Source organism: Lepisosteus oculatus, chromosome 1 (genome assembly GCF_040954835.1).
Source record: "Lepisosteus oculatus isolate fLepOcu1 chromosome 1, fLepOcu1.hap2, whole genome shotgun sequence".
NCBI lineage: Eukaryota > Metazoa > Chordata > Actinopteri > Semionotiformes > Lepisosteidae > Lepisosteus > Lepisosteus oculatus.
In genome coordinates, this window is record NC_090696.1 from 3,268,898 (window position 1) to 3,295,591 (window position 26,694).

Below are 26,694 nucleotides of genomic sequence, written 5' to 3' on the forward strand. Positions count from 1 at the left end.
TGGCTTAGTTGCTGGCTTTGCAGACTTGAATTCGGAGCAGTAATTTCAGTTCCCTGTTCAGAGACTGCAGACTCAGAGAGAGAGATAGTGACTCCTTCTGAGTGGGCACAACCTACAGCTGTGAGACCCGGAACCCAGAACCCAGCAGAACCCAGGTCATGTGGAGCCCAGGTAAGAGCGACAGAAGACTGATGCTCTTTTTCAGCAGTTTCAGGGGTCCTACAGCAACACACTGTAACTGGCTGGAAGAAACATCTTCTGTTCGGAAATGTGGGGGGTCAGACAAAAAGCGGGTATGGCCTGACTCTCCTGTGGCTTCATCACGTTAATGAATTCGTTTACTTAATTAATAAAGGGATGGTTCTGTTTGTCGGCATGAAGAAAACGCTTTCAGCAGCCAATTATAAAAATACCCCTGAAGATTATTACACACTGACCCCTCAGTGCAGAAAGAGGAAATACATTTTAAATGCTGAGTGCATTATTACAAAAAACAATCAGGTGAACGTTTGATTAAATAATTAGCATTATTATTTAACTGAAAAAAGTGAGTGTATTTTTTTAAAAGGCTAACTTTTCTTTAAGTTGCAAAATCCTTCAAAAAGAGAATGCATTTTTCAAGACATCCATGCATGTCAAAAAAATTCATGATCAGATACTGTAGTTCCTCCAATATTAAAATCTGGGCATCATTTTTATATGCATGGCTTGGTAGTGTTTATCTTTTTGCACACTGCCACTCAGCATCTTGTATTTTGATACATTTTGAACATAGTTTTAAAGGCACAGTCAAGATTTATTGTATGTGTGCCGTCTGTGTCAGCCATGATGGCCATGTGGCAGTGTTTAATTCTCAGCAAACAACCCCATTAATTACAAAATCACCTATCATAAAAGACCATTTGGCAAATATATAAGCCTTAAAATGCATGCATTTATTTCTTCCCTTCATTTGAAAATAACAAATTTCAGTAATGAGATGAATATGAGTCTATCTGTGATCCTAAAGTTTACTAGAACTCTCTCTTATTTGCTGCTGTGGAAAAGTCCTAGACGAATTGCATACCTTTTCACCTTTTCACACGGCTATGGTGAGCTCTCAGGGAAATCTCATCCTGAGGCTGGATTGTGGTACAGTGGCCTGCTTGCTGTTTGTGTGGACACCAGACCAAAGGGGCATCAGACCCAGGATCTGCTGCACACACTGTATGCTGCACAGTGATGCAGTGGCCTGAGTCCAGTAGTCTGGAGGGAGGGGTGATTGTGCAAGACGTGTGACAGGTCTCAGTGCAAGAGGCCATTGCTTGTGTTGGCTGAGAAGGCTGGGTGCTCTTGGAGATTGCACCTGGAGGCTGCGTGCACACCTTAAACGTTTCCTTCTAGGAGACTCAGGTGTGATATTTTTGTGTCTTTACATTTCTTCTCCTCTTGCTCAAACTTGCTCAAATAGATGCTTCCCCCTTTTTGCCATATCACATATGGATGAACAGTACCTGGATGGGAGACTCTTGGGTAAACCTAAGGTAGCTGCTGGAAGAGGTGTTAGTGGGGTCAGCAGGGGGCGCTCACCTCGTGGTCTCTGTGGGTCCTAATGCCCCAGTATGGCGACAAGGACACTGTACTGTAAATTGGCACCGTCCTTCTGATGAGACATAAAACCGAAGTCCTGACTCTCTGTGCACATTAAAAATCTCAGGGCTGTTCTAGAAAAGAATAGGGGTGTTACCCCTGCGTCATGGCCTCCTTATAATCCCTGTCTCTGAACTGGCTTCATCACTCTGCTCTCCTCCCAACTGAGAGCTGATGTGTGGGGAGAGGACTGGAGCATCATCCAGGTGGGGCTGCACCCTGGTGGAGGGGATCCCCATTACCTGTAAAGCGCTTTGAGTGGAGTGACCAGAAAAGCGCTATATAAGAGCAAGGAATTATTTAGTTTTTTGCAAAATGAATTGTTGAACTCATCAGTGTTGGTCAACATTGTACAGTGGTCTCTCCAGTTTGGAAAACTATTCAGCCTCAATGATACGGCGGAGATTCGTGTGGAGTGTGATGTGAGTGACAGTTCTGTGTCAGAACCTGCTCTTTGGTATAACTAGCATTTCAGTGCACAATGTCTCAAAGTGACAAGGGAGAGTTGGCATTGAACAGATGCCAGCCTAAGTATCTATTCTCATCTCTGATCTGTCTACAGGACAGTGCAGGTGACTTTTGGTGGAGAGCATTAATGTTCTCTTGAGAAGGTTCTGCAGACTGGTTAACCTCTGTCAACGCCAGCGCTGCCAACAGACAGAACCCGTCAGGCAGGTAGCTTAGCAATTACCCCTCGCCTTCAGGTGATGAACATACGCTTTGTTTTCACTGCCTCAGTGCCTGCTCTCCTGCTGTAGGAGATCACTTGCCTTGAAGAAACAAGATTAAACCTCTTGTAATGACATTTCGCTGTGCCGGAGTCTGTCTTACTCACTCTTCCATCCACTAATTAGATTGCTTGGTCATTCATTTATTTTATGTCTAATTGCTTGTCAGGAATGCCAATGACTTTGTACTGGAAGGCAGAATGACTACATGCTCACATCTTTTGATAAACATGACACTGGTATTGTATTGTGACTCTGTCACTCTTATTCCGTGTCTGGTTCAGAGACTCTTTCTGCTGCCAGGGATGTGTTTAGAGCTCATGCCTCATGATGTCTCTGACAGGTGTGAGTTGTGATTATGTGTTGCAGTCATGGGCATCACTCAGATAGAGACTTTTTGCAGTCAGTCTGTGGTCATCCTTCAAGTATCTGTAGAAGAGAAATGGGTCTTCTAACTGAGAGGCTCCTGTTGGTGCTCTGATGGTACCTGCCAGCATACAGAAAGACTCTTATGTAAGAATGCTGTTTATTGACTTCAGTTCAGCATTTAATACAATCATCTCCCAGAAGCTGACAGAAAAAAATGAGCTTGCTAAACCTTAACACCCCCTCTGTAACTGGATTCTGGAGAGACCTTGGACAGTCCAGATTGGTAACAACCTGTAATCTCCAGCACCATCACAATGAGCACCAGAACTCCCCATGGCTGTGTGCTCAGCCCACTGCTGTTCACACTGATGACTCCTGACTGTACTGCCCAGCACAGCTCAAACTGCATCATCAAGCTTGCCGATGACATGACAGTGGTGGGCCTCATTAGCAACAACGATGAGTCACCATACAGAGAGGAGGTGGAGCAACTAGTGGACTTGTGCAAAAACAACAACCTATCTCTTCATGTAAACAAAACAAGAGATCATTGACTTCAGGAGGGCCCACACTGATCACTCCCCACTACACATCAAGGGCTCCCCTGTGGAGAGTTAGAAGCACCGAGTTTCTTGGTGTACACATTACAGATGCCCTCACTCGGTCCCTCAGTTCCACCTCCCTAGCCAAGAAAGCACAGCAGCTTCTCCATTTCCTGCGGTGACTGAGGAGGGCAAACCTTCCCCCGCCCATTCTTACCACTCTCTACAGAAGCACCATTGAGAGCACCTTGACCAGCTGTGTCACTGTCTGGTTTGGGAATCGCAACACTTCAGACTGCAAGACCCTGCAACGAACTGTGGAAACAGCTGAAAAGATCATTGGAGTCTCCCTCCCTTCCATTTCTGTCACCTTTCACAAACGCTGCTTACACAGGGCCTCCAGTATAGTAGATGACCCCTCCCACCCCTCCCATAAACTCTTTGCCCTCCTACCCTCTGGTAGTGTACGGGCCTCTCACAGTGTACAGGCCAGCTCCACCAGACTCTGTAACAGCTTCTTCCTGCAGGCTGACAGGCTCCTCAGCACCCAGGAATCTACTGGCACCCACCCCACTTCCAGAAACAGGGTTTAAATCCCCCCAGTGTGTTGTGTAGATTGTATTATGTATTTGCACTATCTGCACTTTGCACTGTGTGTATCCTGTCTACAACGTCTATGTCAGTGTCCTGTGTGTCCAGGTTTTATTTGTACCATGGACGAGGAGGAACGATATTTTGTTCCACTGTATGCTTGTATATGGCTGGAATGACAAATAAACGTAAACTACAGAATAAACTCCCCCTAAAAGACCTGCGACATGTTTCACTACCTGCTTTTTCTTCATCAGGAAATAATAAATGAGAGGTAGTGAAACGTGTCCTATAACTTTCAGGGGCCACTGTAACAATCGCTAAAGACAGTTTAAATGGTTCTTTTCTCATATTTGAAGACAGGGAATTTTATTTTGTATTTTTTCCTCACAAACTCACAGTAAACCGAGATTTTGAAGGACAAAACACTTGACAAGCAGGGCCCTCAGAGAGTGTCTGTCACCGCAGTGCTCCAGCGATGTGGGGATCTCGTTCTGACCTGGCCGGAGAGGTTCTGAGAGGGACGCTATATTTTGTTTGAAATTTGTTTTACAGTTAAAGATTTCTGAACTTGTGCAACGTATGTGAAGATAACTAGATTCTTACCCATTACAATAAATTTTAAAATGACAGAATTTAACTAGTGTTGTATTTCCAATTTAAAAAACAGAAAAGTATTTAAAACCTCAAATATGTCCTGAGAGACCTCTCTCATATCTGTAATTTCACTTCCTACTTTTCTGATCACAACTGGAAATATTTTAAAAATATATTTTCTGATTGTTTAACAAGAGTTTTTAGAAATATTTTAAATGTCACAGTAGCAATAGTTTTACCTATTTTCCCTCAAGTAAACACATCAATGACAGTTCTACAATGGGAGGTGATTGCACTTTTCTTACTTCATGTGGGATTTATTAGCAAACATGAATACTAATAATAATAATAATAATTGCTTACACTTATATAGCACTTTTCTGGACATTCCACTTAAAGCGCTTTACAGGTAATGGGGATCCCCTCCACCACCAATGTGCAGCCCCACCTGGATGATGCGACGGCAGCCATAGTGCACCAGTACACTCCCCACACACCAGCTATCAGTAGGGAGAAGAGCAGAGTGATTAAGCCAGTTCATAGAGGGGGATTATTAGGAGGCCATGATTGGTAAGGGCCAATGGGAAATTTGGTCAAGATGCCGGGGTTACACCCCTACTCTTTTCGGGAAATGCCCTGGGATTTGTAATGAGCACAGAGGGTCAGGACCTCGGTTTTATGTCTCATCTGAGGGATTGTGCCTTTTTTACAGTATAGTGTCCCTGTCACTATACTGGGGCATTAGGACCCACATGGACCGCAGGGTGAGCGCCTCCTACTGGCCCCACTAACACCTCTTCCAGCAGCAGCCTCAGCTTTCCCAGGAGTCTCCCATCCAGGTACTGGCCAGGCTCACACCTGCTGAGCTCCAGTGGGCTGCCAGTTTTGAGTAGCAGGGTGATATGACTGCTGGCATACATTATGTTAAGGCTTTAGTTAAATGTTGTCAGTGTCTCTCTCTACATTTATTTCAACAGGTTTCCAAGAAGACAGCAGCAGCTCCTCTGAGAATGAAGAGGAAATTCAGGTAGATTTTCAAATACGATGGGTACAGTTGTTACTGAGACAAACCAGCACTGTGGTTGACAAATCTAAGCCTGAATGATTATAGAATGGTCTTTATAAACTACATCTACTGTTTTTTTCTGTATTTGGTGAATATCCTATACTTATCAAGCAGGGAATGAAGGAAATGTAAAATCTGCAATGATAATAATTCCAATTAAATCCAGCTTTTGCTTGATGGCTGCTTTTCCCAAGAACAGTCATGTCCTTGTTAAATCTGTCAGCAAGCCTGTCGTACTGTTGCGAAATTCTCTGTACAAATGGTTCTGCATTAAATTCTCATATGGAAAGTTGTGGGAATCCTAAGTAACCTGTGTGCATAGTTTGTTAAATGGTTTCTGGGCAGAACATGGAGAGATGCATAACATGTAGGCTGAGGTCAATAGTGGAGTACCATGGGGGTCTATTTTAGGTCCACTGTCCTTTCTGATTTACAATAAAGAAAACTATACCAGAAAAGTATAAGTATTCATAATAATAATATTGCAACAAGCATGTGATTATTATTATTTTGTATGTTTTCATACCACATATCATATAAATAAAACACTGTTTATTTCACAAAATGATCCTAGATTATATAGAGGGTATTTCATCAATTAATAAGCAATACTACAGTAGCTGGACTTGAACGCTTTTACTAAAATCAAGCCCTGAGCAACTAATGGAAAGTGTTGAAAATCGTGTGAGACAGGAGAGGATTGAGACTGACTCCCAGATTTCTGACTATGACTGACACCTCAATGGGGAAAAGGCGTCAGCAGAAATATAGCTGTAGCACTCCGGGGGACTTGAGAATGATTCAGTGCTTTAACAAGCCTGTGCTTGCAATTTCAGTTGCCATGCTACACTCCTACCCAAAAAATTCAACTATTGCTTCTCTGGGATCCAGTCAAAAAGAAGAATTAAGCGTAATACACAGGATGTAAAGGAATGTGATATACTGATGGGCTAAAGGAAAGGGATTATTTTAGTCTAGGACAAAAGAGACTATTAAATGGATTAAACACACTGCAAGTGTTCAAATGGCTGACAGTTGTTAACAAAATAAACCCAGTGGGCTGGTTTACTAGTGAAACAGGAACTTCCGGACAGAGGTGGAAGTCTAGATGATGCACAAGACTGGAAACTGGATCTTTACAGTAGTGGGTAAGCTGACTCTCGGGATACAGGAATATACAAAACTAAACTTCTTTCATGGCAGCTGTTGAAGAGACAGTTTATATTGCTTTCACACTCCAAATTCTACCTGGAGAGATTATTACCCAACAGCTGCTGCAGCAAGACAGCTAGAGAGCACAGGTTTTCTAGTTTATAGACATTTCTTACTTACCTAATCTGTCCTCCATCGCACAGCCTCTGGTCAGTCATGCATTTGTGCCACGTTCTGCAGTTCAATTTCACACTCTAACTTGTGCACCACTCACCTCGGCACGGGGACGTGGGAGTTTGTAACAGGCTGCCAGGCCACACTGTGTCACTGAAACTGATACCATGGGTATCACATGGGACCCTTGTGACATCTTTGGAAGGTTTCAGTTTGACCAACCAAATGAGCAAGATGAGCTGAAAGTCCTTTCTCGATCACAGCCTTTCTTCTGTTCTCAAGCATCACCATGACAGTGACTTTATCTGTGTGTCTCAGTGTGAGGAGTTGCTGCTGGAGAGGGATGAGGAGGAGCAGAACCTGTCTGAGCTTGAACACGGTAAGTGACCTTCCCCTGCAGTGCCAGGATTGCAGGGACAGAATAACACCATCCTGTACAAACTGGGGTTGTGGAGGGCAGAATTATACATCAGGGTGGCACAGTGGGTAGCATTGCTGACTGGCTTTGCTAATGGCTCTGTAAACTTGGCCCTGGTGTGAGTGTGCGCGTGTCTGTGTCTGTATGGGCCTTGCAATAGACAGGCCTTCCTGTCTGCTTTGCACCTGTCGCTTGCTGGGATGGGGTCTGGCTCCCCCTTTGACTCTGCACCGGGTAAGCAGATTAGAAGATAGATGGGTGGAATCATAAAACAAGCACTAGTATCTAATCGACTAGTGCTGTCTAGTATCTAATCAAGTCCTGACAGCTGCTTACTCTGCAAGCAATTTCACAACAGTTAACAATTCTACTCTCTATCATCAGCGAATACCCAGTATAACAAAACACGTTTTCTTTTTTTGTGCAGTGAAGTTACAAAGTAATAACCTGGTGTAAAACTTAAAACAGACACTTTTTTACAATGAAGTAGTTCAGGTGGGGAGCTGCGTCAGCATGTGTAGGCTGCAAAGGAACAAGTGATGGGTTTATTCCCAGCTGAAAAGAGAAGAGTGTTAGGGAGCTAGGGAAGCACCAAAGGAATGCGGTTGTTAGGCTGGGAGTTCCTGATCGAGTAAATGATCCGAGGACACTCAAAATGCAATGTTTTTTCATCAACAGAGGATACCCTACCCATGTTATTGACAGGGTCCTCACCTGAGCCAAAAACAGCCCTCGGACCATCCACTCGATCAGGAACGTTGGTGCTTCCCCACCAACCTAACACACTCTCTGTCCCCAGGACCATTAACGACAACATTTCCATCCTACAGGATGATCCCTCCATTGGGGTCCTCTTTCCTGACCGCCCCATTATCTCATATCACCGAGCACCTAATCTGCGCAACCTTCTTGTTCACAGCTCCCTTGACCACCCTCAGCACCCATCCACACCAGCACCTTCCCTTGCAACAGAGCTCGCTGTATCACCTGCAAGTACACATCTAACACCACACTCATTCAAGGCCCCTCAGGACAATTCCGCATCACCCAGAGGGCATCTTGTACCTCCAGCAACCTTATTTACTGTATCTCTTGCAGTAAATGCCCAGTTTCTCTCTACAGTGGAGAAACAGGAAGGAGACTTGGAGACCGCTTCAGAGCACGTCAGGGCTGTGAAGATTAAAGATCTCTCCAAGCTCATAGTTTCTCATTTCACCTCTGACGGCCACGACCACTCTAATCTCTCTGTCTCTGTTCTCATAGAAGGGTTTCTCAACTCCAACAGCAGAAAGACAACAGAAACGAAACTCATCCTGAAACTTGGTTCACACCTTCCCCCTCCTCTCAACGACAGACATGTTTTCTTCTAATTCTCTCTATTTGTTTGTAGGTTTCGTTTCCCACCTCTCCTCAACTCTCTTGACCTCACACCACTTGATTGGCCACTCTGCCTCTCTCCTGCTCCTGCCTGCTCCTCTCTCCTGGCTTGTGTTTTCCCACGCTATATTACACCAGAAGAAGGCTCCACAGCCAAAACGTGTTTTCTTTCTTCTCTTTTCAGCATGGAATAAACTTATTACTCATTTACAAAAACACATGAACACAGAACACAAACACACAATGCCTATGGCCATTTTTCACAGGTTCTTACAGATCTACACTATGTATCAGATCCCCACTTTCAATAAAGACAGACATCAAAGAACTCTAACTTAAAGGGTGTGGCCCAGGCAGGCCACAGTGACTGACACAGCTGTTTGGGAAAATTTTTTACAATCATTGTTGTCCGATGAGGGTTTATCTTTTGAGAGGGGAACAGAATGAAAGCTCATGGAAATTTCTCATGCATGTAGGAATTCAGATGTGTGTGTCTGGATTTGCAGTGTCCTTGCAGCTGCTGCAGGAGATCAGTGCCCTGGAGGTGCAGTTTGAGATTGAACGCTCCTGCAGAGAAACTGCTGAGGACTTTGCTGCTAAGGTAGGATCTTGTTCTCTGGACAGACACTTGTCTTTACCAGAAATAAACAGGAATGAGGGTAAGTAACTCTGTCTTTCTCTCTTTGCTTTCCCGGGATGTCCTCCTGCAGCCTTCTTAATCTGTATTGGTTTAAGAACTACAACTACTGTAAGCAACGTGTCTCAAAATCCATGTCTTTGAAATTGATTGCAAGGATTATTACACCTGAAGGTGAATGACACTGTTTTTAAGACCTTTATTTCACAATTCACCCGATTAACAACCGATTAGCTAATTGAGACAACTGCCCTAAATGGGTCTGATGAAATGGTCACATGAAGGTTGTACAGACTCAGGATTTTATATCAGCATCTCTGTATACCTGATTGATGCTTCAGCTAACTCAAAAGTAACCAAAAGACCAGTCTTAGCCTTAACTTAGCAGTAACCCTTCTTAAACCAAGACACACATGAGCTGTGCCACTTACTATAACATCATTCTTGACCACATGAGTCTTCTCACCTGAGTCCAAGTCTTCTCACCTTCTCAGGTGACCACCTGAGTTCTTAACCACGCGCCTGTTGGAAACTTTAACAGACACATAAATTTCCCAGGCATGAAAACACCCCCGCAAGAAAAGGTTTAAATTAGAGGTCCATGCCATCACGTCGGTCCATTCAAGGGTTAATTTAATATTACTGTCATGGCACATGACAACTGTGCACCTGTCAAGCATCTTCAACCACAGTTCTTCTGAATGTCCCAGCCCTCAGAGGGGAAGAACTCCACTGCGCCAAACATCTGAGTCTCCACCACTGGAGTGGTCAATGATATCGGTTCCTAAGAGGGTTATGTCACTGCATTACACTAACAAAACAAGATTGGGGTTCATTTGGATCTCCTAAATTCGACTGATCTAATCCAGGTAGTGACAGATTTTTAGTAAATAGGGGTCCAGATTCTGTTGTTAGCATCTCTGTCAGAATAGGTTATCTAGTAGCTTGTGTTACACAGCAGGATGTTTTCACATCCCAGTATTAATTATGCAATCACTGCTCGCACACACTCAGTTTTGCAGTTTCCTCTAAGACAAAAGCAGGCCTCTGCAATATCAGTTATGCTTTTAATGCCCAGATGTTTTATTCTCATCTGCCCATGGGTCTGTCTTTCTATTGATGTGCTGCCTGCTCCTTGCAGAAAGATGTCACTCTCTTAGATGGAGAACTATGACACAAACTCCTGCTCTCCCAGCAGCACAGAACTCGCTCTTCCTCAGTGAATCCAAGGATGGAAAAACACCCAGATAGTTGGACTGCTCTAGGATTAAAGTGCTGTCATATAATGTGATTCTTTGTCTCTATAGGATACATCACAAACAACAATGAGTCAGTAAACAGGAATGAAGTATCTGAATTAGTGGAACAGTGTGGTGTAGCCTAAACAAACTGGAAATAAATGTCAATAAAACAAAAGAACGTGTGGTGGACTTTAGGCGAGGCAAGGGAGCAGTCTCACCACTGTAGATCAATGGTCAGGTTGTAAAGGTAGTGGAGAATTGAGGGCTGCTGGGCACAACCACCTCCTGTATTCTAGAATGGGAGGTGAGCACATTTATTATGGTCCAGAAAGCTCACCAGAGGCTGTTCTTCCTGAGCCAGTTAAAGGGGTTTGCAGTGTCACAGGAAGCAATGACCCTCTTTTACAGATCTTTCACTGAGAGTGTCTTGACCTCCTCCATCACTGTGTGGTTTGGCAACACTTTATCCCATGACAAGAAGCAGCTAGAGAGACCATAATTATAGGAGGCTGCCTTCCCTCTGTGGACTCAGCCCAGCCTCTGTTTACACTCCTGTCCTCTGGTACCAGGCTCAGGACAATTAAGATAAGGACTACTAGGTAGTCCAGATAGCAGTATTTGTCTAGAGGCTATGAGATGCAAGATCACTGCATCTCTGCAGTATTGATCTAATTGGTATTGATCTAATTACCGATGTGTGTTTGGACGGGATATGGAGATGTGTTGGGTGGGTGCTCTTTATTATTGGCTCTGTTTTGTATATTTCTATTGACGTCCTTTAATCGTATGAGCTCACCAAACCAAATTCCATGCAACTGGTTGTTATGGCAACGAAGTCTTGAACTTGAACTTAGATTATGCAATGAAGGCAGATAGTTTGATTTGTCTTCTGGGGTGCAAGGAGTCTAATTGAAGAAAGATGGCTGACGGCTGTGTGGTGATACAGTACTAATCTCAGCTGTTACAGGTGCAAGTCTGTGAGGGAAAGCAATGTGCTGCGCTGCTGCAGCAACGTCACGCTGGCAGGCTGGTGTCTCCATTGCAGCACAAACGTACAGCGGAGTCTCTGGCTATTGTTGGGCTATTTGATTATATAACATTAACATTAGTGTTCTAACAAAATCCAAGAATGCTGGGAATCCTAAAAATCAAATGAAAGAGCAGCCTGGTCAGGTACTGGACTCGTTTCCCTCCTCACCTGCTCTCGGATCACGCTAAAGCACTCCAAAATAGATGGCTCAGTGTCTTTGTTCAATAGGTGGCCAGGTTCAGGTGTTTGACTACTCTCCTACAGTAAAAGACTGGAGCCTCTGCAGTAAGAGAATTCTACACTGTCCAGGTGTCAAAGAGGTGACATCACTTCTGGAACTCACTCACTGCAATGAGTCTTGTTATGTATAGACTGCATATGCTTCAAGACTTCTGCATTTTCTACCGCTGCTGTTGCGCTAAACACACAGAAGGAGACAGTTACGCATAACCTAAGGCTCTAAGTGATCATACATTCAAATTCTAGCTTTCAAAGTTAACATCGCACATCACATGGTCAATATTAAGAATTCCTTTCCATCCCATCCCAAGACGACTGGAAGCAATTCTTAAAGGTGAAAGGTCAAGTGTGTAATGTCAGTGCTAGTAAGATACTTTCTCCCTCCCCGCTGTGCCAGATTTCGAAGGAGAACAAGATCCTGAAGAGGCAGAGCCAGGCACTGCTGCCTCTCATTCCCGAGATCCCCGAGGATCTGGAGAGCGTGGCCCTCTCCCCGGATCCCGACACCGACCCCGACCCTGCCACAGAGTCCCTGCTGCACTGCCAGGCTCAGATCAGAGGTAGGGTCCCCAGCACTCTCCTGGGGCTGCCTGACTGCACTGAGAGGCTGGAGAGCTGGGGGCTCCCACTCTCACAGCACCAGAGACTGGACCAGACGAAAAGGTGCTTCTGTGTCTGAGTGTGAGAATCCTCAGGTCAAGCAGCTAAAGGGACAGAAGAGGGGTTATGGGCTTGTTAGGAACTTACTAGTTTGAGTTCAAGAAGTAATGTGCCGTGACTGCAATGATAATGGTGATTCTTGTTAGCAGTGATAGGAATGGTGGAGTCTCAGTGTTGCAGCTGGTGACAGTAATAACCTTCTGTCTCTCTCCCGATGCAGAGCTGCAGGGCTCTCTGGCCAGTCTGCTGGGAGACAAGAACCACCTGTCTGCCCAGGTGGAGGCACTGCAGAGGGAGCAGGCCAGGCTCAGGGAGCAGGTATCCGCTGCAGGAATCTGCCTGTGCATCTGAAACGAGCTTTTCACTGAGACAAGCATGTGGGCACAATGCCGGTGTCTGTCCCAGGGAGTCGGCGTCTCAGTGCTCTGATGACTGCTGCAGCACTGAGAGCAGACATTACTGACAGAAGTGCCAAGCCAGGTTCACACGTAGTCTACTTGTATTATCCTGGGGACTCGGGGCTAGTCTAGGTTCAGTATTTTAGGAGTTTTCCCGGACAAAGTTTTTTTTTTCTCACATTATTATATGGAGGTTGACTTTTATGTCCACACACAGCTGTGCTGTTGTCCTGTACACGGAGCTAGAAGTTTCACATTCATGGATGCTATAAATCCTTATAACCTGCCATCTCAAAAGAAGTTTAGTACCACATTATGTTCTTTTGTCGTCTATGAAAGTGCAATAAACAAATTGATTGGGAAGGAAGTCAGAACTCCTGTATGTTACCGCATGGAGCCCCAGGCCCTTGAGGTGGAATGTTAGGAGCTGGGAGTACAAGTGTGTCATTGGATCTGGGCGTCGGCTCTCCTCCACAGCTGGCAGCGGAGCGAGAGGAGAAGGAGAGCCTTCTGAAGAGACTGAACAAGCAGAGCAAGACCCTGCACAGGCTGAGCCGAGGTGAGGAACCGTAGAGAGAGAGGCACGCCAACGGCCACGCGGAGAGAGCAGACTCACTCCAGGAGACACCAGGGAGCTTTCCCAATGACACAGAAACTCCAGGACACCCCACACACTCCAAAGGCCCAGGACACTGGAGCTTTCTGGACAAACCGTGAGAGTAATACACTGAGAGAGGGCTCTGTCTCATCCAAGGTTGCTGCAAAACCTGTCCTGACTGAACACTTGTGCAGGTCTCTGCACAGTGCAAGGACACTAATTCCGCCTGTTGCATGATGAGCACAGCATGTCACACATGTCAGGTAGAGAGGTGAGTTGTTGGAATAGACAGTGAATCGGCATGGCTCCATCTTTGAAGAGCAGATGCAGCTCAGACTCTTTCACCTCCAGGCAACAGTATGGGGGACTGAGTGTGCTTTTAGCACATGAGACAAAGGTAGAAGCAAAATGGAGTGAGGGGGAGAAAGGTAAATCTCTTTCTCTGGACTCACCTTCGTACTTTTGCAATCTTCTCGTTTTCATTCCTGAGATGGTGCCCTGCTGTCCTACGTTAGCCAAAATGTAGCTGATCAAGGTGGTCTGACAATTCGCTGTAGCCTCAGCCCCGGCCCTCTGTCTGCTGCACTTGTGCACTCATGTTGTGGTGCAATACCCGGAGGCCACACAATACCCGGAGGCTGCAGTTCCTGACAGGTTAGAGGTCTCTACCTGAGCTGGCTAACAAAACAGGGAATGCAGTTTCACATTTTTGCATTACTTTTGGCAGTAGTTAATTTCAATTAAACACATTAACCGCAGTTATGTATGTGTGTGTCTACAGTGTCCCAGCTGGTGTCCCAGGAGCACAGTGAGCTGTCCCAGAGGCTGGAGGTGGAACAGGACCTCAGACAACATGCAGAGGTCTTTGCTCACCAGGTACCCCTCTGCACCAGACCTCTGGTGATCCATTTAAAGAAAGCTGCACCACCTCATGATCATGACGAAAGCATTACAATGAAAAACATGCAACTGAGCTCTGCTGCATTAGACTTGTCCATTTCTCAATTAAAACGTCTCTGGATTAGAAGTCATCATGCTGTATAAATATCAGTCAGGCACTGAATGATGCCAAGGGGTCAGCTTCGAGGTGCAGCTTTTGTCCTTTCTGGGTCGGGCATTGCATTGCACCGAAGTTGTCAAGGCAAAGAGTGTCTGTGCACGCTGCAAAGTTGTTGATTATACCGAACATAAACCATCTGCTCTGGTCAGATGATGTCATACTTTAAAACTTTACTCAACCAAGCTTCACACACAGGTCTCTTGTTCCATCAGAGACAATTTTTATACTTGGGACGCTGGAGACCTGCAGGGGCTCAGGAAGTGGGAGCACAATTCGTGAGTGAGAAACAAAAGAAGGAGGACGAAAGAAAGAGTTTTCTATCAGCAAAGACCTCTGAGCAGAACTCCAGGGCTGGACAGAGAGACAGTGATCAGGAAACTCTGGTGGTGAGCATGGGGGCAACACCGCAAGAGCAGCGTGAAGCTGCAGTTATCCAGAGTGCAGAGAGAGGCATGTTTAGCCCTCTGCTAATTGCCTTAATATATCAATGAATGTGAAACCCCAGGAAGATGCAGAATAACCTGTTTCTCTGTGTTGTGTCAATAGCCAGCCCCAAGGCCAGGAGAGAAGACTTCTCCATTGAGGCATCCAGCCTGTCCTTTGTGAACGGGGGGCTTATTCACAGGCCCGGTGCAGTAATTAGCAATGTTGTGCAAATAGAATCCCACAATGGAGAAGAAAAGGGGTGAAAGGACAGGCTGCTTTTAAACAGCCGGCAGTTTTGACAGCTGGCGTGTGAAGAATGGCAACTGCCCATTACGCAGACAAACAATGTCCTTTTGAGACCTGTCCCGGGTCCCCCCGTTAATTAGGTACCTCCACAAGGGCCGTTTTCAAGGGGCTGCCCCTGCACCGCGGCGGCGCCACACACCCCGCCCGGCAGTGCGCTATTGAGCGCCGGCCCCAGAGGACATGCGCATTGTCCGCGCTGACGGCCGCCTTTGTGGCCCGCCTGCAGGCTGCGTGTATTCAGCGCAGCGCTCGAGTACAGACAGCCTCACAATGGCCGCTTCTTGTGGTGAAAAGGGGGGTCCTGGAGTTCACGCGGAGCTGAGTCGACCCCGAAGGGCTGGAAAGCGCCGCTGTTAGAACAGGGACGATTTATTTGGCCATTTGTGTGCTTGTCTCCGAAGCCCGTTCAGTTTTGTTCTCGTTGCCGCTTGACGGCGGCAAACCAAGCTTTAAAACCACGTGCGGTGGAAAATAATGGATTCGGACAATGGCCAGAAACGAGCTGAAAGTCTTTCTGCTACTGGAAAAAAATTGGTTATCCAGCTGGGTTTAAATGTTGGTGGAGACGCTGTGTTGTACTGGGGCATCGGTTTAATATATAACGTCAATATGTGTTTATCAGCTGCCTAAGACAGCCAAAATGCCATATTATTGAAGCTGATACCCCAACTTCTTTCAGGAAAATGCTGAATGAGATCCAGCTGTGAACTATCAAATGAGCTACATCAACCATAAAGCCTTAAAAAGTAACCTAAAAATAACCCTTCGTAGGTTCTGATGTTGATGTCTGAATCATTATTGGTTTAATTCCCCATCTGGATGGTATACCATCCATAGATCTTCTGAGAATTTCTGCAAACTTTCCAGTTTATCTATTTAGAATACAGAATATGTTCTCATGGAGAAATGTGCACATATGCTCCAAAAGAATCTGAATGTGTTGTTGTTATTAAATAACATTATTATTTTCTACGTTCCAAAATAATGGAACCAGGAGGTTTCAATTCAAAAAGGAGCTTTCTTCCTCATCCAAGAGCTCATTAAAAATGTTTTGATGAGGTAGTAATCAGTGTAAACAGTGACAAAAAATGTCCTTACAGCACAGCTTAGAGATTTTGACCCTCAGGAACTTGAGGACAGACAACTGGCTCTTGTGAGATCTCCATCATTTCCAGCTTCTCTGAGCAGTACTCACAAATAACCCTCCAGCGAGATGTAGAGATGTAGAGATCACATGTGTCTGGGAATGGGTCCACAAGTCAGCAACCTAGTGAAGGGTGATGAATGCCAGAGTGTTCATTCTGAGGATCGACTGCAGCACAGCCCTCCTGAAATCACATCCTGCTTGACAATCCATACCTGCTCCCTAGCCCCTGTCCAGAAACGCCACAGCACTCATGAGAACAGGAACTGTGGCCTTCAGAAAGTCAGTCATTTTCTCTACAGACTCACTGTCTCTTCCACGGTATGAGGAAGGTGACAGTGCTAAGAGAGAAGAGATTAAAATAAAACTTCGTGGCACCTTAATTCATACACATATAGTCTATGCAAGGCAGCCGTCATTCTGTCATCTCCAGTTTGTTGGAGGGGTGAGTTGAGGTTATTAATATGTTTGCTACTGCAGCTCTAACCTCACCAGTTTTCATGAGCCAGAGCTTCTCTGTGGACACTTCCTCTTGCAGTCAGACTGAAACACTCAGCTCTGGAAGTGAAAGTCGCACATCTTGATCAGGGATCCCCCACTTCCTCTGGCTTTTTCCCCTTTTCTTCCTTCTGTTTCTAACTTGCAGAAATTGTGTTTATTCACACATTTTACGTACAGACCCAGTAGCCCAGTTCAAGCTGTCCCTTCAGTGCTGAGCTGTCTTTCCAGCGTCTGTAGAGCAGAGGGTCTCGAATGCAAACCTGGAGGGCCCAGTTTCTTTTCTGGCTTTTCTTAAATCAATCATTCGATCAATCACTTAATCAATCAATAGATTAATTGTATGAACTGAGACATAAACGTGTAAGACCGTTCATTCCTTCATGGCTTTTCATTAACAGGAACAAAATGATCGAGGCACAAAGGACACCCAGAGGAAAGTAAAGGTGTAGGACGGGGCAATGAGATGAAGTGGGAGGGCATGCAGGACACAGGGAAAGGTCAAGGGTGTGGTCACTCCAAAGATTTTACCTGATCCGCTCTGCCCCAGATGCTGGTGAAAAACAAGGAGGCGTCGCGGCAAAGCCTGCTCCTGCTGCAGAGTCCTGAGCCCACGCCACAGCTGCTGCAGGTCCAGAACCAGCTGGCCCAGATCACCACTATCCTGGAGGAGCTCCGGCTGCAGCACTGCAGCAAGGTGAGGCTCCTCGCTCACCGCTGCTTCACACTGCTCCCCGGGTCAACACAACGACAACAACGCTTTCATCGCTGGCTCTGTGGCGAAGCATCTGCGCCTGTGGCTGGAAGGTTGTTGGTTCGTATCCCGGGCCAGCAGAGGAATCCTACACTCTTGGGCCCCTGAGCAAGGCCCTTAACTGCTCTAGGGGCGCCGTAGAAATGGCTGACCCCAGCTTCTCTCCCTGTCTGTGTCTGTGTGTCTCGTGGAGAGCAAGCTGGGGTCTATAAAAAAGACAAATTCCTACTACATGAAATTGTATATGGCCAATAAAGTGATTTTATCTTAATGCAGTCAAAAAATACAGCAGCATGGATCCCTGTGATGAAACCACACCTGCAGGGACAATGTTGGTGGTGGATTAGTGCTGGCACAGGGTAACGCGCACGGGGAATTATTGTGTGTGTTTGTCTCTGCAGGTGACGGGGACACAGGCTGCACTGGAGGAGAGCTCCCTGCTCAACGAGCTGCAGGGCGTGAAGGCGCAGCTGGAGGTGTGTGAGGAGGAGAAGAGGAACATGGAGAGCCAGGTCCACGAAGCTCAACGCACTGTGGCGGAGCTCCGGGAGGCGGGTACGTGCCGCAGGGCTGGTGTAGTGTATTCTCAGTCAGTGTTACTGCAGGTGGTTCCCTGTCAGCCTCGTCCCCATGGAAAAGCTGAGTAAAACACAAGCAGGCGGCATCGTTATTACAGCGTGTGGTGGATAAATACAGTAAAGTACTAAGAGCTCTAACGAGTCAGATTAAGAGGTCATCCAAGTGCCTCAACAAGCGAAGGTAGTGAACTGGAGTACGGGCTCAGCTCTTCAGTCCACGCATTGCCAGTCTGAGCCCGGGCTTTCTGGCTAGTTGACTGAGCAGGATTCTCCAGGTGACAGTGCACAAACCAGCTGAGAGCCACAGCGATCGTGTGGGACAGAGCTGGTTCAGATCTCTTGCTCTTGCCATGCTGCTGTGACTCCTGGTGACCCCTGAGAGTGTGCAAGCGTGCAGTGATGTCATTGAGGCCAGCAGCCATATCACCCTGCAACTCACAACTGGCAGCCCACTGAAGCTAAGCGGGTGTGAGCCTGGTCAGTACCTGGATGGGAGACCTCCTGGGAAAAACTAAGGTTGCTGCTGGAAGAGGTGTTAGTAGGGCCAGCAGGGGGTGCTCACCCTGCAGTCCATGTGGGTCCTAATGCCCCAGTATAGTGACGGGCGACACTATATGTAAAACCGAGGTCCTGACTCTCTGTGGTCATTGAAAATCCCAGGGCGTTTCTCAAAAAGAGTAGGGGTGTAACCCCGGTGTCCTGGCCAAATTTCCAATTGGCCCTTACCAATCATGGCCTCCTAATAATCCCCATCTATGAATTGGCTACATTACTCTGCTCTCCTCCCTACTGAGAGCTGATGTGTGGTGAGTGTTCTGGCGCACTATGACTGCTGTTGCATCATCCAGGTGGGGCTGCACACTGGTGGTGGTGGAGGGGATCCCCATTACCTGTAAAGCGCTTTAAATGGAGTGTCCAGAAAAGCGCTATATAAGTGTAAGCAATTATTATAATTATTGAGAGACATGTCTACGTGCTGGAATAGCTCTCCTTACACACTCTTCTCTGATGCTGGCGCGTCCGAGTACTGAGTGCTCAGGTCCTTATTCTCCTCATGTGGTGCACGGATTTGAGAAAAATGAAATGATTATCACTTGCTGATTCTAAACTGAGTTAACTAATCAATTCAAGGACCTCATCCAGCCATTTCTTGAAGGAACCCTGGGTGTCAGACCTGGCAAGCATCATTCGGTTCCATCGCCAAAGAGCAAAAAACAAGGTGCTAAATACAGCACCTGAAACAAAATGTTGCACATTTGCTGGTGCTTGATGGGTTTGGCCTGTGTCTTGTGGTTTTTGTATGTTTCCTAATGTCATTTCACATCACCTCTATATTCACTCCCAGTGAACCAGCTCCAGGAAAAGTTGAAACAAGTCGAATCCTCTCCTCCTGAGACTGACCAATCACAAGAGGCACCACAAGCTCCTGCCCCTCCTCCTCCTCCTCCTCCGCCCCTCCCTCCTCCAGTCCCTACTGCTGTCGTCAGGTGAGGCACTGGAAATAACTGTGTCTGGGGCCCACACATGGGTCTTCCCTACTCTAGAAATACCTAAGATTTGTTCGAAGGCAGTGGTGTCAGTATAGAAACAAGAGGGTAAGGCGGTGTTGAGACTTATATAGTGCAAAGGTAAAACTTCTCTTTGACAAAACCCCTGTACTGTTCCTGAAGGAATGGGAAGCAAAGGGGAGAAGTAATAATTAGTATCCTGTAAGTAGTTACACTGAAACAAATATTACTTTTATATATATATATAAAATATATATATATACTAAGCAGGTATGAGCCTGTCCAGCACCTGGAGGGGAGACTCCTGGAAAAGCTCAGGTTGCTGCTGGAAGAGGTGTTAGTGGGGTCAGCAGGGGGCGCTCAACCTGCAGTCTGTGTGAGTCCTAATGCCCCATCACTATACTCTGGGTGGTCATTAAAAAATCCCAGGGCGTTTCTTGAAAATTTCCCATTGGCCCTTACCCATCATGGCCTCCTGATAACCCCCATCTCTGAACTGGCTTCATCACTCTGTTCTCCTCCCCACTGAGAGCTGGTGGGAAGCGTACTGGTGCATCATCCAGGTGGGGCTGCGCACTGGTGGTGGTGGAGGGGAGTCTAGTGCTTTGAGTGGAGTGTCCAGAAAAGCGCTATAGAAGTGTAAGGGTTATTACCTTTACTTTCTATAGAAAAAAACAACTGTTTTACTGGCAAAATTGTGACTGGAGTCTTTCTGCAAGTGGTGCTCAATCAATAGTGTATTCGCAAGTAGGAGGGGCAGATTAAGAACGTTTGAACAGTTATTAACAAGAGGAGCCTTTCGGCCCAACTCGCCCATCCGGTAGTCAGCAGATCCAAGACTCTCAACCAGCTGTTTCGTGAAAGAAGCCAGTACATTGAATCCAACATCACTGGTTGGCCTATTCCACACTCCCACAACACTTAACGAAGTGACCCCTGGTCTTAATTTTAAATGCGCGTAAACAAACAACTGGTCTTCAACCAATGAGACTATGCTGTCGTTCTGTGCACTGAACCAATACACCACAACTGGACAGTGTCTCCACCCGTGCTCTATGATTTTATTTTCAGCTTTTCTTATGATATTACTAAAACCCTGTCAGTCTGCGCCATCGGACTCTGATCAATATAAGGAATCGATAGCTCGCAGGCTGGTATTCTGTGCGTTTTTCAACCATAACGACTCCAGGATGTACTGAGCGATTACACTCTTCACTCATCGGGGTCTGGTTTGCTGGAAGTCCCTCAGCAAGGTGTCACACGCTGGGCAAGAGGGCTTTTCACAGCTCTGCATCTCAGCTGCAGGGGCGCCCCAGTGGCTGTCTGTTTTAAATTCACTGTTCATGGCTGCCTTTCGGTGCTTTTTCAGCTTTGTGTCTCATTTTACCCGTGTGCTTTTGATTTCACGGTTTCTTTAATTGCAAAGCATTTTGAGATGTATTGACTGAAAAGTCTCCAAAAATGCTATGATGTCTTTCTCTATGCAGTCCACTGGAGGCCTTGAGGAACAGGAGGAGGAATCAGCAGCACAACCCACCATCAAACAGTGAGACTTCCTCCATCACTGCTATACTGCCTGATGCCTCTCTGTCAGAGTGCTGAAAGGGCTCTGTCTGTCTGTGTGATGATGCACGGGTCACGTCTTTACCCATGAAGCTCCTCCCTCTGCACGCGAGTCTCTCCGTGTCCCTGCTGGGGTTGCTCTGTTAAGGTGCATGTCCGTGTGTGTGTTTCCCCCAGCTCAGCAGCCTCTACTGGATGTGAAGACCCAGGCAGTCAATGAGATGATGGAGCGCATCAAGAATGGGATCGTGCTGAGATCCATCTCAAAGTCACACAAGGTACAAGCCTTTGTTTTGCCAACCTTTCCAGCTCTTCTTGGACTATATGTTTTGTAGGTTATCCCGGGAAGGATGAAGCACTAGAATTTAAACACTGAAAGCTCCCTGCACTCTCTAGACCTTTTGAACAGCTATTAACAATCTGACGATGTGCAGTATCCCTAACCTCCACCTCTGTCCTGCTGTTCCAGGTCGTGGGAGAGGAGGACAGTGCCTGGAAGGTCAGCACCCCTGATTGACATCATGGTTCCAGTGCTCAGTCTAGTACATGTCACTCAGGTCCCCCTGTGCAGCTCACATGGATCTGTGTCTCATCACAGCATGAAACTGCTTTTAGTCTTTATCTCAGATTGAGCTCTTCATAACCATCTGTTTAACTGGACTCATTATACTTGAGCCAAAAGCAGCTAAAGACCTTTGATAAAGGATTACCCTTTAATAAGGTTTAATAACGATGTTTTAACTGTTGTTGGCTCAAGGGCACCTCTGTACCTGCTGGAGTGAGTCCCTCTGGGGCAGGAACTGTGCTCCTCTGTATGGCAGGCTTACTCTACATTCTCAGAACAGATTTATTATGTTTTCAGGGGCATTTTTTTGCATGGAATTCTTCTAATCAAATCGAATATGCATGGTGGAATTAGAGCCAATTCATTTGTAATGTGGGGGAAGAGAATCTTGCAATGGTTTAAGTGTTTGGTTTGACTATTTTCTTTGTTTGCTGGTCACACGAGAATCAAAACCAGCTCCCAGTAAGGTACAGTAGGTAGGGAAAAGAAAATCTCCATTACCCGCTTGCCCTGAGTTTTATTAATTTAGCTGAGCTTTTAACTGAAGCAGCACGCTGTTGCACGCATTACACAGATGGCTATTTCACTGGAACAATTCAGGTAAAGTACCTCATTAAAGAGAAAAAGAGGAAATTCACCTACTGTAGGATTCAAACCCTAAACCACCCAACTACTCTATGAGTACAGCCTCCTAGCCACTGCTCTGCACTGCTGTCTGGAAACGATGTGGTCATGACAGGTTCTGCAGTCTGTGTATGTGGTACAATTTCTTCCCATAGGTGAGGATGAAGTTAAACTCTGTTAAAACGTCTTTTTATTTCAGGATCAGATGAGTGAAAAACGAAAGAGTGTGGTGAATGAATTGCAAGGGATTTTGGTAAGAAAGTCGGTCTTCCATTTGCTTAGATGCCCTGCTTTAAAACTGGGATTCATTTCTGTGCTTTTCTTAGATGAAAAAAAGATGAAACTTGTCCCACGATGTGGGAGCTTAAAAGCTGTGCTCTGGTCCCATCCGCTCCCTGAGGATCAGAACGTGTTGGAGTGGTCAGTCCCAGTTGGGCTGGGAAGCCACTGTGTTAAGTTTGAATGTGAATGTGAATTTCTGTGAATGTACTATACAGTAGTACACGTTTTGCCTTCAGCTGACAAAGAGCATTCTCTAAACAATCAATACCCCTGTGTCTGTTTCAAAACAGCTGAAGCTTTGCATGCATTAAGTATCCATTATTTAGACTTCTTACATTATTAACTTGGTTGTGGCTTTTATCTAAAGAAATAACTATTACCAGGTTTTCTCATGCACATTGCACAGCTGGCTAGCATAATAAGGGTAAAGTTCTTCATACCTGGGGATGATGCTCCAGTTAGGGGCCCAGACCCCTTCCACCACCTGAAGCTGCCGCCTGACGGCAGAGGGAATGTCCTTGGTAGGTTAGACTGTTTTATGTGACATCTTTAATCTTGGCCATTGGAGAAAAAAACAAAAGGGAATTTAAACCTGGGGTTTTTATTGTCTGGCTGGTGCATTTTCCATAAATATACTTCCATAAACTAACAGTTCCCACTAATCTGGCCTAAAGCAGAGATAGCAGGTTATCTAGGTTTGTTCTTCTGTTGCAAACTGCTCTGAATGCTGAAATACGTGTGAACGAAGCAAGATAGACAGGTCCATTGCACAATCCAACAACTGAGTGTTAGATTGAAATACCTAGTTGGCATTCAGCCAATCTAGCTCACTGGTAGTTGGTAAATCACTGATCCAAGGATGTCATCCACTTGTTTCTTGAAAGAAGCAGGGATATTTACTGCAGCTTGTTCCACACTCCCACACTCTTTGGGTAGAGAAGAGCCTCCTGTTCTCAGATTTCAATGTACTTCCATGTAGTTTCCACCTGTCTCCTCTCCTTAATATGTCACTGTTGACTGGGTTGACATTGTCAATGAATTTGAAACTTCTGAACACTGGAAACAGGTCCAGTCTGCTCAAGACCAAAGAAACTCAGCTTCCAGCCTGTCAGAACAGTGTGTCGGTGTTCCAGGCATGGGCTGCTTGCCTGGTAGCTGGGTGTCTCTGCGATGGCTGCCCCTGTCTTTCCTGAGGGAGTGTGCTCTCCACAGGGCTCCATCCAGCGGTCCAAGCTGAAGAGGATATCCCGGCGTGCTTGCAGCCGCAAGGTAGGGGAACAGGAGCTGCTGGCCGTGCTGCAGAGGAGGAGGAGGGTGATGGGAGAGGAGTCGGACTTCACCCCCCAGCCCAAACAACAGGGTAAGGCTCATTAAGGATCATTAAAACAAGTTGTTTGGCACTAGAACAGAGATATCAGCTATACTGCATTTGTGTTCAGAGTAATAAGGTGTGCAGACTACAGAACAAGGCCTGTGTTTCCTGTGTGTGAAAAGCCTGGTGAGAAGCCTCTGTCATGTTCCCAATAGCTCATTAGGTTTTTAGCAGCTGATGGATCCAGCTGTTTCTGGAAAGAGGCCAGGGACTGGGCTTCAACAGTGTGGCTGGGTTGCTTGTTCCAGACTCCCACAAATGTTGTCAACTTGAATAAATGAATCACTGATAAATAAACTGGAGGGACAGGTAATATTAGAGTGCAAATGTTCCTTCTCACTGGTACAGCACTGCCGCTCGCCTGTCACAGAGGGAGAATATCCTGGTGCCCTGCTTGACCTCTCTCTCTCCTCCAGACCTGCATCCCACGAGCCCAGCAGACAGCACCCTGCCCCCCGCCGGTGAGAACTCCAGTAACCCTGTCCAGCGCCGTCGGAAAACCAACAAAGAGGACAGGGCATCCCGAATCCGTGCATCCGGGTCTGTCTGGATGGAGAGCTGGGAGAAGCACTGAAGATAGGAGGTCGACAAAGACCTGCAGAGGGGAGTGACTGCAGCAACATGTGGACAACTGACCTGATGCCATCTCCACCGATAGATCAATTGATCAACTGTTGCTTTTCTTTTCCAAAACACAGACGTCTTCAGCTCAGGATGTTAATCCCAATGTAAAATTGAAATCTGAAAGCAGCCTGGGTCTGTGTAAAGTCAGCTGAGGTGGGCTGTCTGGTGTCTGATTCTTCTCCACGCCTGGCACCTATCCCTGACACCCCCAACCCTAGGTCCTGCTTAAAACACACATTTTATTCCCTTTGGGATTTGTTGGTTAACTAAGGCACAAATTCAGTTTTGGATCCAATATGATAACTAATGGATCAAATTAGCAATTTGCTCTGCTTTTAAGTAGCTTCTAATTAACAGACGGGAGCATCTCCCCCAAGTGACCTGATTATTCCTGTGAGATTCCAGGGCACAGTGGCAATGCTGAGTGATTCAGTGGGTCTCAACTCTGTGAGAACCCTGTCTCTTCTGGTTTTTGCCACAGCTGAGTTATTAATCCAGTCTAATTGAGCTCAGTTTGCACTTTGGGTATATTTGCAAATTTGCTTTCAGCAATAATGTTGTAACCAACTGGACCTGTAGCAGGGAAGAATGCTCACTGTGGGCGTGTCTGACACAGAGTCACTCCCGCTGTGGGTGTGTCTTATACAGAGGCACTCCCACCGTGGGCGTATCTGATATAGAGTCAGTCCCACTACAGGCGTGTCTGATTACAAGATCACTCCCACTGTGGATGTATCTGATACAATTCAATTTTATTCAAATAATGCTTAATTGGCATGACCAGTGAGTAAAATCAGTGTCAGTGCCGACGCAGAACAAATAGAATTAACATATAAAATCTACAGGCATTCATTTACAGACGTTTACAATTCAATACAATGTCACTCCTTGTATGGGCATCTGATACTGTGTCAATCCCAGCTGTACCTGTTCATCATCTGATCACCTCACAATAGCTATTTAGTACAAGTAGCTGAGGAGAAGCTGTGAAAGTTTCTGTGTGCTGAAGATGAAATGGTATGGTTGAAGTCGGGTGTTTTTGACGCTGAGAACTGACCACAAAAACAAGTACAATACAAATATAAGCAAGTGAGCAGACCAGTTCACACTGGGGATATAAAACTTAGCTGGAATGAAAACCAGGAGATACGGTGCTCCTGCAGGACTAGGGCTCGTGCTAGGGTATGAGGTGTTGAATTGAAGGAATTAGGAAAAAATATTGAACAGAATAAAATGTACCAGCATTACGGAGGACATCATATTCATTTTTCCACTCGGCAATATTTTTTCTATCTCTGTTTACACCAGTATAAAAGATAAAGCTGAATCTAACAGTGTGCCCCCCTCTCGTTGGTAATATCTGCCTAGGATTTCTCAGTCTCTCCTTGTGTGTTAGATCACAGTTCAGTGGCACACAAGTAATTTCTTCAAACCACCAAGGAAACTGTGCCAGGAAAATCAATAAAAACAAGACTGCTAAAAAAAACTACTGTATGCGTACTGTGTGTGTTCAGAAATAATGTTGAATGGTTCACTTTAAAATCGTTTTGAGGTGATGTTTCATGAAAAACACTTTGTAACATACAGAGATTATGCTCATTAAAATACAATAATCGCAATAAATGTTTTGAAGTGCAATTTAAAACGGTAAATGAACGGTGTTGATTTATTAAAAAACGTACACGATAATTAAAAGAAACATAATCTTCTCTTTAACTGTATGTATATGAGATTTGTGTGATATAAACTGTTAATTAGGCTCCAGCTACCCGGAGACCCTGTATTGGATGAAGCAGCAAGAAAGGGGACGGACGGAAATTTGTAATTTAGTAACAGTGAGTTTTCAGCAGTGGGTTTATGAGGTTTCCTGCGGAGCGGTCTGTTGAGGGTGCTATGTATCCTCCTAACCTGTAGTTGGCAATAAAGGTTTTACAGTCATTGTC

The 26,694-nt window shown here is 45.8% G+C and overlaps 1 protein-coding gene across 2 annotated transcripts; it reads left to right on the forward strand.

The window, feature by feature from the left end:
• shtn2 (shootin 2) lies at positions 1-26,689 on the forward strand. Of its 2 annotated transcripts, XM_069184113.1 has the most exons (18): positions 1-171; positions 5,434-5,483; positions 7,167-7,227; positions 9,150-9,244; positions 12,189-12,351; positions 12,672-12,769; positions 13,327-13,408; positions 14,229-14,323; positions 14,720-14,893; positions 17,432-17,578; positions 18,037-18,190; positions 19,559-19,700; positions 21,209-21,267; positions 21,462-21,562; positions 21,754-21,783; positions 22,673-22,726; positions 23,968-24,115; positions 24,544-26,689. In XM_069184113.1, the coding sequence occupies exons 1-18, from the start codon at positions 159-161 to the stop codon at positions 24,699-24,701; spliced, it is 1,824 nt and encodes a 607-aa protein (XP_069040214.1). In that variant the 5' UTR covers positions 1-158; the 3' UTR covers positions 24,702-26,689. The 2 variants fall into 2 exon arrangements, with proteins under 2 accessions (XP_069040214.1, XP_015199324.2); XM_015343838.2 differs by lacking the exon at positions 14,720-14,893 and having other exon boundaries at positions 2-171; positions 5,407-5,483.
• The last annotated feature ends 5 nt before the right edge of the window (positions 26,690-26,694 follow it).

Coding starts and splice junctions, on each gene's coding strand:
- shtn2 (XM_069184113.1), top strand. Junction 7,228..9,149: donor CCTGTCTGAGCTTGAACACG/GTAAGTGACCTT, acceptor CTGGATTTGCAG/TGTCCTTGCAGCTGCTGCAG. Junction 21,563..21,753: donor CCATCTCAAAGTCACACAAG/GTACAAGCCTTT, acceptor CTGCTGTTCCAG/GTCGTGGGAGAGGAGGACAG.